The following is a 12,113-nucleotide window of genomic DNA, read 5'->3' on the forward strand; positions in this document are numbered from 1 at the left end:
CTCTCGTGTTTCGTGGAATCGAGGAACAAGACAAAGAGGATGTTTCTGCTATAGATATTCACGGATCTCAGATTGTATTTGCAAAGATACGGCGGAAGTTTGGAATTTTCTAGGGAAACTCTAATCATCTTATACTCGGCCCTTAATCACCTTACTCGCTTTGTTAGTCCACGCTTCGTGGAACGCTTAAGTTCACTGCAACGTCGATGAAAGCTCGTTTCTCAATCCTATTCGCTTCTTATTCGAACTACCCGTTTCCGTGAAATCGGCACTTGTCTACTTGGAGCTTAGCAAATAAATAACGGTATCAACGATGAAAATATCGCAAGCAATTGCTATCCATTTAAAAGCTACCCAACTCTATGCTAAATATAATTTCGAATCTTGCATCCCATATTTTATTTCCGAGGTTTTACACGTATGGTTCGTTTTATCTGTAGAACTTCTGCAGCTTTGAACTCCTATCTTTTTGAGGGATTTGGTCTACCTTCTTCTTTGCAACTTCTTCTATTTCCTGGCCTTTCACCCTTTGCGATTGAATTTTTATCTTTCACGTGTTCTCTTTTTCTTTTGTTTCCTCCAACTCTCCACCCTTTGTGCTTAAACTTTTCTACACTTTCATTATCCTTACTTCTCCTTTTTTTCTACCTTCTTCAAGGTAGCTCCTCTCTTGCCTTACGAACATTTTTCTATCCTTTTTCAACGGTAAATAAATAAACCGATGCTCGAAAACACGGCACGCTCGTGTAACAGTCCAACAGAAGCATTTCTAGGAAATTACATAAATTCTGCCGGAAGACTCTGTAATTTCAGGCTGTTCCGAACGAAACCCTGACAGCCATTGAGAACTCTAGGAGCGAGGGCGGGCTCGATAAATATTAAAAATCGCGTGAATCTCTGGGTCAAGCCACACGATCGAACCTTGTACTTCGCGAAACAATCCGTAGAAACAGAACGAACGTGTTTGTCGTTTAAATTCAGAGCGGATAGTGTCGCGTGACCAAAGTTCTACGCAAAACCGCGTAGATTCCCAGGTCGACGATACAACGGTCGCTGTCAGACGTCGATGCCAGGAAATTTGCCTATAAAATGCAGGTATATACCGCCGGTCTAAATCACACGGTCTGCAGATAGCACGTGTGCAACGCCGCGTATCGTGCACACCATCGTCGTCTATACGCCATATTGGTGACGCGTGCGACGCTAAGTTATTCTGGAAATTGGCGCTGCTCCAAAGATCTTCGCCGGCGTTCTTCCTTCGACACACGAACCCATATGCCCTTCCTGTTTTCCCGTCTTTTCCTTTCCGTTCTTCGACGTCTACTCCTGAAGTTCCCTTAATATTTCGTTCCGTTCTGTCTGCCTTTTTCACCACTCTTAAAAGTCTGACCTTGCTTCGGATGCGTTTTCCATTATTTCTTGTGACGGCTGAATGTGCAGGAATTTACTTTGGGAATAGAGTGTGTGTTTTGAAGCGTGTGGATATTTTTGGACAAATTTATTATCTTCTCGTATTTATTGTTTCCTTCTTTTGTAGTTTTCTTTTTCTTCTTTTTTTTTTTTTTGTTTGTTACTTCAGTTGTTTAGAGTTGAATTTTGGAGATTCTTAAATGTTTACTTCGATTCACGCACATTTTGGTTGCTTTTCTGTGCTCGGAGTTTGAACGTAGATGAATTTACTTCTAGCGGACGATATATCTTGCTAGATTTTCATTTGTCTTGTCTTTCTTCTCGAATCTTGTCTTACTCTATCATCTTTGGACTGTTTCCATTTAAATATTTTTATCATAGTTGTGTCTCCTTCGTAAATATAAATTCGTCACACGATGCATCGATAAGAAAGTATTTTCGATAAATCGTGGATTTCGATATTGTAGGTTTCTCGTTTCTGAACTGAGAAAATTAAACGATGCAAGGAAATTGAAAATCGACGAACGATATTTCGCATCGGCGCACATAATTTTAGACGCATCGGTGAGAGTTTGAGACATCGTAGATGCCATTTTACATACTCCAGATCCGTGTGACTCAGAGCGCCAATTTGAATATGGTTCAACTACATTTCCTTGAGTTAGCATGTTTCCCCGAGAGACTGCTGGAAGGATGTCTACAAGTTGCTGCTCATTTACATATTCCTCGGACCAAGAAACTCTCCTTCGTCGCCAGCAGGATTATTTGCGAAATTGTAAACGTTTTCGATTAACGATTCAGCCCTGTTACACAGGCACGCGGTGCAAGCTATTCCAAAAATAATAGTAATTTACACACAAATTTCTGACAATCGACGCGAATAACTTTAAATTATGCGAAACTTCCTCGGACTTTTGATTGTTCGAAAACTTTTTAATGACGAATTAAAATAAGGCTGGAATAAAATGGAAATACTACGTTAAAATTAACCAAATACGAAAAAATCGCACCAAGATAATATTTACAGATTCGAAGGAACAGATTATTTATGCAAAATAAATTTACATGCATTAAGGAAATTACCATAAAAACCCGTTAAAATCAAGAATAAAACTCGTCTGTGATTACCTACTATGGAAACAAGAAGGAAGCACTCTTCATAAATGCTATCATGTCTAATATTGTTTTACGTCTACGATCAATCGATTATTCCCGACAAGTAAGAGGACAATAACCGAAACTTTCGTATTTTCAAAATAATATACTTGAAAACCACCGACCATTTAAGCAGGCACCTCGGTCAAATTCATAGAATTCTAAACACACTTTCCTGTAGTCCATTAAAAATTTTATTTCTTAGTAGCACGCGACCATTTAAATTCGCGTGTAAGATGTAAATTGCTGCAATCTGTGCGATATAATAAAACAGAGAAAAAATAGTAAAAGAAAGGAGTGACACGTGAACACAAGGTAAAGTGGGTAATAGCGAGGCGAGAACAATGCGAGGACACGAGCTGACCTTGTCAGCCAATTCCATCGATTGACGGCTAATAATCGTTGCGAATAGGTAGTTTCGAAACGAGTATTTTCACCGAAAATTGTCGCGATTCGATGTTACGATTAACCGGAAACCTAACCGCAAAACGGTCCCAGCCGATTGAAGTTGCACGATAAAGCCCCTGTAAGGAATATATCGCATGTTACAGGCAATCTCGGCGAAAGTTCGCAATTAATTCAGTTACGTTGCGTTCAGCTTAGTGCGGAACACGATTGTTTTGCAAACTGTCTGGTTACGGAGATGTTTCGCCAGAATCCGTTTCATCCAAATTTCCGTGAAATTTCGCTGTTTGATATTAATTTTCTGGTAATTCAAAACCGTCAATGAAAGCCTTTCACGTATATACGTATGCATGTCGATCTCTCGCTATACATTGGCCATTCAAAAGCAAACCGTTAAATTTTTGAAGCTACACGATTGAAGCTTAATGAGCCAGTTTTAATTAGGTACTATAGTAAAGTATTAAACTTTTTGATGGTCGCTACACGATTGAAATTTAACGAGTCCGCTTTGATCAGATACGGTGGCTTGGAGGAATCAAAAGTAATCGCGCATTACCTTTGCTATCATCAGATAATTCAAAATAAAAACCCATCGAGAAAAAGTTTTATGATTTATCACATGATGCGCTATTTTCTCATCAAACTCTTCGAATTTACGAAAATTACGAAGATTACACGAGGATTTAGAAAGTACGAATAGCGACGACGAAAATATCAAGCAAATCCGTGAAATTGTTTAATAGCCGCAACATCGAAAAATAGAATTCGACGATGGGAACTGACAAATTAGACAGGTAGATTTGCAGATTCGGCGAAATATGCGATTAACAGAGACTTGCTCCTAACGAGTAACGAATATTTGCATTAGCAATCGGAAGAAATCATCGCAAGCTTCAAAAACTACTTAATCATTCCACGAACACCTCAACGACGGAAAACCGCCCCTAACATCGAGCCGAAAAAGAAAAGAGAAATAAAAGAGAAAGAAAAGAAAAAGGAAGAATAAAACGACTCACAGCCAACAAACAGCAGGTTCCAACCTCATCAACCGGGGAACTTCTCGAGAACAATCTTTAAGGGAAAGGGAAGCTTTAAAAATCAGAAGGCTGGCCCCTGCCTAGAGCAATTTAAATCACCACGAAGACCACGTCGAGACCCGATCGCAGAGTAGAGCTTCTCCTGGCCACAAATACTGTCCTCGAGGAACGGAGGGATGGGCGAAGGAATCACCCCGTAAATTTGAGCGGGGGTGCGCGCGATTTCCTGGCGATACAAGTTGGCCCGAACTCCGTGCTAAAAGCCAATCTCCAGCCAGCTGCGATTAGCGTGACCGTCCTCGTCGTCTTCGTCATCGTCAACGGAGCCAGCCGCAGCCTGGGGGACGGAACTTCCGAGATAGATAATACCCCGGGATGTCCAAGTTGGAAGACCTTCCCTCCTTCCTTAGCTCTCTCTCTCTCTCTCTCTCCCTCCCTGTTTCTCGTCTTTCTCTTTCTTTCCCATCCCTCGTATCCTTTCCAACCTTCTTGGATCCGGGAAGAAACCTTCGAAACTACCACACGAGCACGAAGGAACTAAGGGAACGCCACGTGGATGTGTTTGTAATTCTACTTTCCGCATGATTCAATTTATTTCTGTGGCGCCTTCGGCCTGGCGACTGCTTAAAAGTCCATCGAGAATGTACACTACCGGCCATAAGAATTTCCACGCCTCCCAATTATTGCAAATACGTAAAATATAGTTTGAACGAAACTCTTTAATTTAATTTCGACCTCTGACGTTGGGTTAGATAATCGTATGAATCACATACAGTTAGTGGTTGCCGGTAGAAGCGATAGTTAAGTAACAATTGGAGCGTGGTCGTTTTGTCACGTAGACGATGTATGTTCAGGTATTTATAGACACATAGTTAACAAAGATTGCAAAGATAAGAAGAGGCGATGATATTGTGTGTCGTATGAAATGACCAGAAAAGTAAAAATTGTTGCGATCTGATAGACACCATCTAATCGGTTATGGGTTAAATCCATAACTGACTAATCTGAATAAAATGGAAGGTGGATGAAAATTGGTCCTGCGACAATATCCGAGTTAAGTAATTTAACGAGCGAGTTAAGTGGCGCAGAGTGTTTCAGTTTAATTTAACGGAATATTTGATCTCGGTTATGGGAAGGAATAGCGAATTAACCAGTAGAAGAACCTTCTTTCACGATAATATCGAAAATATAACAAAAGTATTGGGTTATCCCGATCCAATTGCGTTAGATATGCAAATATTTGTGGATAATAGCGTACATGGTCTGTGAAAAAAAATCAACAAAGGTTGAATAGGCTGGGGAAAAAAGGCGGAAGACCTGCTGGTATTCACGGGGTCACGGTGAACCCTCTTTCTTTCTTCCTGCTCTTCTTTTTCGGCATAAGGATTACTTTCTTTGGTTGCCGGAGTTTCCTTCAGTTTTCCCTCGATTCGGCTCCGATTTGCGATAATGAGTTTTCAAACTCTTTTAAGCGAACGATGTGTATCCAGCCCGCTTTGCCCAAGGATCGAAGAACGACACAGTTCCAGGGACTTCCAGGGGGCTGTGAAATTCTATTTCCTTCCGGCAATCGCTCCTGTTTCCCGACCTAACGAAAATCCCTGCTACACGCCAGGGATATTGGTAGTCGGCTGGTTTAGAACTTGCCAAAGTATCGATAGAAGGATTATCCTTGCTTTTGTTTTACCTTCAGTCTCGATGTTCTATGATAATAACAACGACTGTTGCGTGAGGTAGATTAAATTATCACTTTCTGGGGGATGAAATGAGAAACGAAGGGAGTAATAGAGAAAAGTATTTAGGGGCTTTTAAAGAGATAGTTTGAAGCTCCTTCGTAAGGTTTAGTTTAGTCTCTCAGCTCAACTTTCAATCCTGCTGTTTTCCTCACTTCCTCGCGTTTCTATCTCCTCAGAGATCTCGTTCCTTTGGAATGTTTTATTTGTAAGAAACGTGGAATGCGCGAAATCATATTCACTAAACATATACTAAAAAACTATATTGAACACTAGAACCAGATACTTAAAAACTATTGGACCCATATAGACCCAAGGAGAACAGCAGGGTGAATTATACTACGGCCATTCCACTAAAGGAAACTTTAATATGAAATTAAAAGAAGCAATTTTGTTCATATTTTCTACAAGTAGCGGTGTTAATTTCGCTGCGATACGAATTACACTAATATAATATACTGCGGATGTTTATGTATTTATAAGAAAATAGAGGAGACACGAAGATGCATAAAATGCACGCAAGACGAAGGATATATAAAATACCCAAAGCACAGCTTCACGTTATTTAAGCAAGTAAGACAATTCCCTGTCCAGGTTTCATCTTATCGATTATAATGGCAAAAATATGAATTTACATAAATAAATATTCCCTACCCCTCGCACCAATATCTACATATAGTACAATAGTATATATATAGTGTTTATGGTTGAATCGTGTTTTCAAGCCCTGTTCTCCACTAGAACTTAGTGTTTCGAACATCGCTATATCCCAAGCACTGTAAACGCGACCCAGAATCAAAGATCGGTCGCACAACGAATTTCTATCCCAAATACGATACAAAATCTAAGATCTACGTAAAACCAGGGAATAGATCGATGCAACCACGTGCAACGACAATCGATCTTTCGCGGCCGCCGTGGGACAAACGATTCTGGTCGTTGCCACGAAGGATTAACAGAAATTTATGCAGCAACATCTGCCACCGGTGTCTCAGCGTTCGCCCGTTGCTGATTCAATCGCGGCACGCAGCTGGGCCAGCGCGCGGCCCGCGTTAACATCTTCCAAGTTGGCAGACGACTTAACATTTATCACGTGAGATTAATTAATGACAGCGAGACAGCCGTAAGCGTATATACCTGGTAAACCGTGCAGATTTCTCTCTTCCTTCCAGCACTCTGCTTCCGTTTCACTTTTGCGCATACGTTTCTCTGTCTTACTGCTTAACACGTTCGTCTTTCTGTCTCTGTCTGTCTGCCTGTCTGTCTGTCTCTCTTTCTTTCTGTTGCTTCCCTGAGAATAAGTCGACGAGCAGTTCTTCTCGAGAACATCTGGTGAACTCGATTTGCTCTTGATACGTTCGTACTTATGTAAGTACGCGTACACGTGTGTATTTTCTCCTCATCTCTTGTTCTTGATATTCCTTTTTATTTTTCGATGATTTGTAATGGTCTGTGTTTGTTGGATATTAAGTTTCCTTTTTTTTTTTAAAGATTTATTGCGTTTGGAAAAATATATGAAAATGTTGTAGCAATTCTTTAAATTTAGTAAACGTTGGTTAATATGCTTTGTGACACGATATGTTTTGGTGATGCCAAACGATATCAAAGTGATTTTAATAAAGTTCGATACGAGTAAATTATATCAATCGCGATTGAGTGTTGATTGATTGAGAATATTGATTCGAACGAAATAAAAAAAAATCGGAGTAAGTAAAATATACTTTTGTAAGAAATAGAATATTTAAGTAACGCTCAGGTAGTGTCATTTTTATAAAAAATAAAAATTCATTAGAATTAAGGTAAATAACTTGTTCATTCTTCCGTCAATTTCTTCCCGCCGTTAAATACATAAGATATTTTTATAAACTTAACAAAAAGACTGCGACTTAAGATTTATGGAAATTAATTATTATAAGTAGAATATGCTAATTGTAAGTAGGAAGCTTTTCTCTAGTTTGTCGTGTATTCCCTCGCTGATTGTTCGTTACCTTTACAACGAGAGCCATTGCCATTTTGTCTTCCACGTGTCATCGATTACCCATAAATTAGCTTTAATTTGTTCCACTCGTGATACGTTGTAATTGCACCGATGATATACAATTTTATTATAATCATCTTCTTTGGCACTATAGCTAATACTCAAGAGAATCATAAGAGTTTAAGAATAGGGATTGATTAGTATCACATTCTAATATCACCGTGAGAATCGCGTTACATGCAATGGAAAAAAAAAATGGAAAATTTGTCTTCTTAAAGCGTCCAAGTTGTCTTTAATCGAAAGCTAGCGGGCACGTTTCTTCAGATAAGAGAAGGGATTTTTAGTTCGACTTTTGGGTAGTTAACAAAGGCTTTTAACTCCGAAAGAACGATCCATCCGTTCAGAGCAAAGTTCACAATCTTCAGCTGAAGATCTTCAACGTGAGAGAGTGGGTTTTCAAGTGACGAGAGTGAGAACTTAACATAAATCGCAACTTACAGAAAGCTGAAAACAGAAAAAAGAAGACAAGAATTGTTATACGATTAGAGAAACGGTATAACAAGCTATAAAAAGCTATATTCTTTCTTACTATGTTACTTCCTTACTGCGATAATTCTGTCCGATGCATTACGATGATGGAAAGAAAATGATCGATCACGGTATGTACAAATACACTGCGTCTAATTGACTATAGCGATTGACTATTATTCTTTATGATTTTTGTATTATTAAAATAGTGAAATTATTATAAGAATGAAAGTCAATGAAAAGTTAATTAAATTTAAAAGTTCAAGCTCAATCCAAGAATTATTATAATTCTTTAAATACTTTGTTATCCCTTTGCAACGATCTACAATTTTTGACAAAAGCTGGACCTTGGTAGAAAAAATAAAAAATCTTTATAAACAGAGTATTTAATATTCGTCGATTAAAAAAGAACTACAAGAAATACAGTTTATTTCCTTCTTACACGAAGCACGTAGGAATTAAAATTCAAGTTTGAACGAGCGATCGTCAATCAGCCATTTGTTTTCCACCAACATAATACTTAACAAAAATATAATATTTAACAAATTTCGTAAATACCAAGAATGTTTTTCACTCCAATTAGAAATCGATCAAGCAGCATCTTACTCCCTTCCAAGTACAAAACTAAAGTCAATCGCTCCGTTCTCGCTTTATCCGTGCCAGATAAATTCCCCGAGATAGTCATCGCCCGACAATCGTTCAACTAACAATAACTCCAGTCGGCCGAAACCATGAAAATCCTCAATTTCTCGCGAACAGAATTTTCTGCACGCGAAATAATGATTCTCGTATATGCGCGACTCGTAAAACACTTTTATAAAACGTGTCGAACGTGTTTCGACTAATGCTGCGGGACCGATAGAAAAGGTAAAAGGGAGGAAGAAAAAAAATTGTGGGAAACGCGAGGGAAATGACGGCGCTCGTAAACGATTTTCGACCGTGAGAAAGGGGTGACACGCGCGAAATCGGGATTTTGATTGCGCAAGTTATCGTCGACGAGATCATCGTCGAGCGGTGCGGACGTCAGCTCGGTGAAAAACGACGCGATCGTCTGTTTAATATACCGGGTGACCGGCGATAAACGACGAATAAATTCCACGGTCGGAATCTACGCGCGTAATTACCGAAGTGTCACGGCGCCCCATGCCTCTAGATACAATTCGCACGGGGGGAAAAATACGCTTAATACTTTGTTTCGGTAGTTTTCTTTTTTGCTCTCGTGTTTCTGTTCGAAATTGATCGTGTTCCGGTTGTATTAAAAAGACGTATCCCGCGATTGGTGGTAATTTAAAGTCCAGGCGGGAACGAAAAAGGGTTGAGTTCATATAAATCTTAGGTAAAATGTAGTTGACTTTACGCCGCATTCGATGAAGGTGTGAGTACTAGATTAGAAAAGGGCCTTTCAGAGCTGAGGTTCCTTTGAATCGCGGGCAGAATTTTGTTGTACCATTTCTCGTCGCTAGAAACACATTTATTTCTTTTTACGTTTTCGCAAAGAAGGCAGAGATGTTCTACGATTCAGGATTAGCTTCGCTGAAATATTTGATGCTCGAAGCGTATCAATTTTTTACTTTATCGAGTTACAATTTAATAAATGTATAATTACACGAAGTAGAAATAGTAATAAGAAGTCATAGATTTAACTTCGGAAATCGTGAATTTAGTTAAAACGAAGGAGAATTGAAACGATAGAAACGGGAGTACGATTTCTTGTCAATGAAAGCTAAAGAATTATATATTATTCTATGTTATCATTATCGAATTTTTAATCGACCGTGTATGCTATACAGATAGCAATAAGATTGGGAAAACGCAAGCGTCCCCGCGACCGCGTGACGATTTCCAGCGGATTTATCGTTTGTAACAGCGCAGACAGGCGCGCGTCCACGCGAATTTATGTCGCCTACGGTTATTTATCTCCTTTTCGGTACGTGCAGGCGATAATTGCGCACCGTGTGGCCCTTAATCATCCGAATTACTATGCCGCAATTTTAATTATTGCCAGCCGCGATTGTACTCGCGAAATCGATTTCAAATAATGGTCTCTCTCTATGCTAGTCCGCCAACTAATTAATGTAACTCCGCGTACAACCTCTTTCCTCATACTTCTTTTCTGCCATTTCGTTTTCCACATGAAACCATCCTCGTTCGAATAAATTAGCAATAGTTCGTCGATGGACCGTTTTCGTTCGAATTTTCATTATCAATCGTGGCTAATAAACTTAAATACTGGCCAATTTTCGTAAATTTAATGTTCTACGAACGTACATGGTGTTCAACGATAGTTAGTTACGATTCTTTTTAATCTCTCGTTTAGTTGCTGTTGCAAGTTGCGTGACAGGAATATTGTTACGAATGTCATTATCGCGGAATTTCAATGGCTTATAAAGTTATTTTATTTGAAATGGAAATTAAAATCGTTGCATCGTGGCGCCATTTTCACAGATCAATGACAACCTCGTGTTCTGTAGAAATCTTACATTTAGTTTCACCGTTGTTGTAATACTGAAATTTCGACAATGCTATTAGGAGAAACTAATCTGAATTTTTAATTTTACCATAGATGTAGTACAATTTTTGCTATCAGAGAAGCCTTGGAGAATTTTTTATCGGATGCACGGATAGACGAAATTACTTATTTTTTGTATGTAACCTCGCAAATACGAATATTCCGATCATAAAGGAAATAAATTTTCTGTTTAATCATTCTTTTTCTATTTCTTGTTAGACTGTTATACGTAAAAGGATTAATCGTTGCTGAACGATACGCGCTTGACAGTTGACTGGTTGCGACGAAAGCCAAAAGGAAAAATGGACCAAGGTCCTCTTAACGCGATCTCACCTCCATCCATAGACAGGGATCAATGACACTTGTATTCGTTGCAACATTCACGTATCACGTTCTAGTCGAGCGCATTATTGGGTCGACAATAGATATGCGTTGGAAAATTTCTCGAAAAGAACAGCGCGTAAGGAAATCAACGCCAACCGTGACACACCGACGCATTGAAAATGCTCCATTGCTGCGCTTTTTTTCCATCAGATACCATAGTCGACGCTGACATCACGATCCGATAGTGCGTATTACTCATCGATAGAATATTTGGCGTGAATATTTTTTTATAAAAATAAGAATTGCGTATATTTGAATCGGCTGATAAATGATCGTTCTAGTATGACGTGTCGTCATAGTTTTCATCGTTTCGTTAACTTCTATGCAAAAGTTTTTTCTTTTGACAATGTATTGAATCTTTGAGATCGTATTTCAACATTTTATATATTGCTTTTACATTAATTTCTTTCGGACAGAACGTATTTAAACGAAGGGAAGAAAAAAGCCCTTTGAGCAGTATACATGCAACAAGACCCATTAGATCTCCAAAGTAATATTTCAATATTTTTAATATCGTTTTGCAACAAAAGCATATTTCAATAATATGTATTCCCCTCTTTCGCCCTTAGGACATATTACATCCTCAAAGCAATATTTCACCATTTCATTATAACTTACATGGAAGAAACCTGCATTATTAAATTCTACTCTCTATAAATCCTTTCCTATTACACGTTGATAACAACGAACAGTAATTTGAGACTTTATATTTTTTAGTTAAATGGAGTGCTGAGAATCGTAGTGGTGTGCGACAGTCCACTGCTAGCTTTCTTAAAATGGTGTTTTGTGTTCGTCATGATAAAAGATTGAGCATATTTTTTAACAAACAATATATATATATATATATCTAATTAATATTAAATTGTAAAATAAATTTTTAATAATATTTAAATAACAATGAAAAGAACGTGTATCGTTACAGTGGAAAAAGTAGTAACTTAATAAATTACGATACTTTTAAAGGTTCAAATCTG

At 38.5% G+C, this 12,113-nt stretch overlaps 1 protein-coding gene across 10 annotated transcripts in view; it reads right to left on the reverse strand.

Annotated features, from left to right (window-relative positions):
• Positions 1-12,113, reverse strand: part of LOC122575621 (max dimerization protein 1-like) — a 234,691-nt gene that overhangs the window by 26,084 nt on the left and 196,494 nt on the right. For 9 of the 10 annotated variants that reach the window (XM_043744807.1, XM_043744805.1, XM_043744804.1 and 6 more), the window contains exon 7: positions 8,217-8,222. The exons of the other annotated variant lie outside the window; for it this stretch is intronic. In XM_043744807.1, coding sequence (XP_043600742.1) covers positions 8,217-8,222 — 6 coding nt within the window. The remainder of the gene's footprint in view (positions 1-8,216; positions 8,223-12,113) is intronic. 10 annotated transcript variants of the gene reach the window in all.

Source organism: Bombus pyrosoma, linkage group LG15, assembly GCF_014825855.1.
Source record: "Bombus pyrosoma isolate SC7728 linkage group LG15, ASM1482585v1, whole genome shotgun sequence".
Classification (NCBI taxonomy): domain Eukaryota; kingdom Metazoa; phylum Arthropoda; class Insecta; order Hymenoptera; family Apidae; genus Bombus; species Bombus pyrosoma.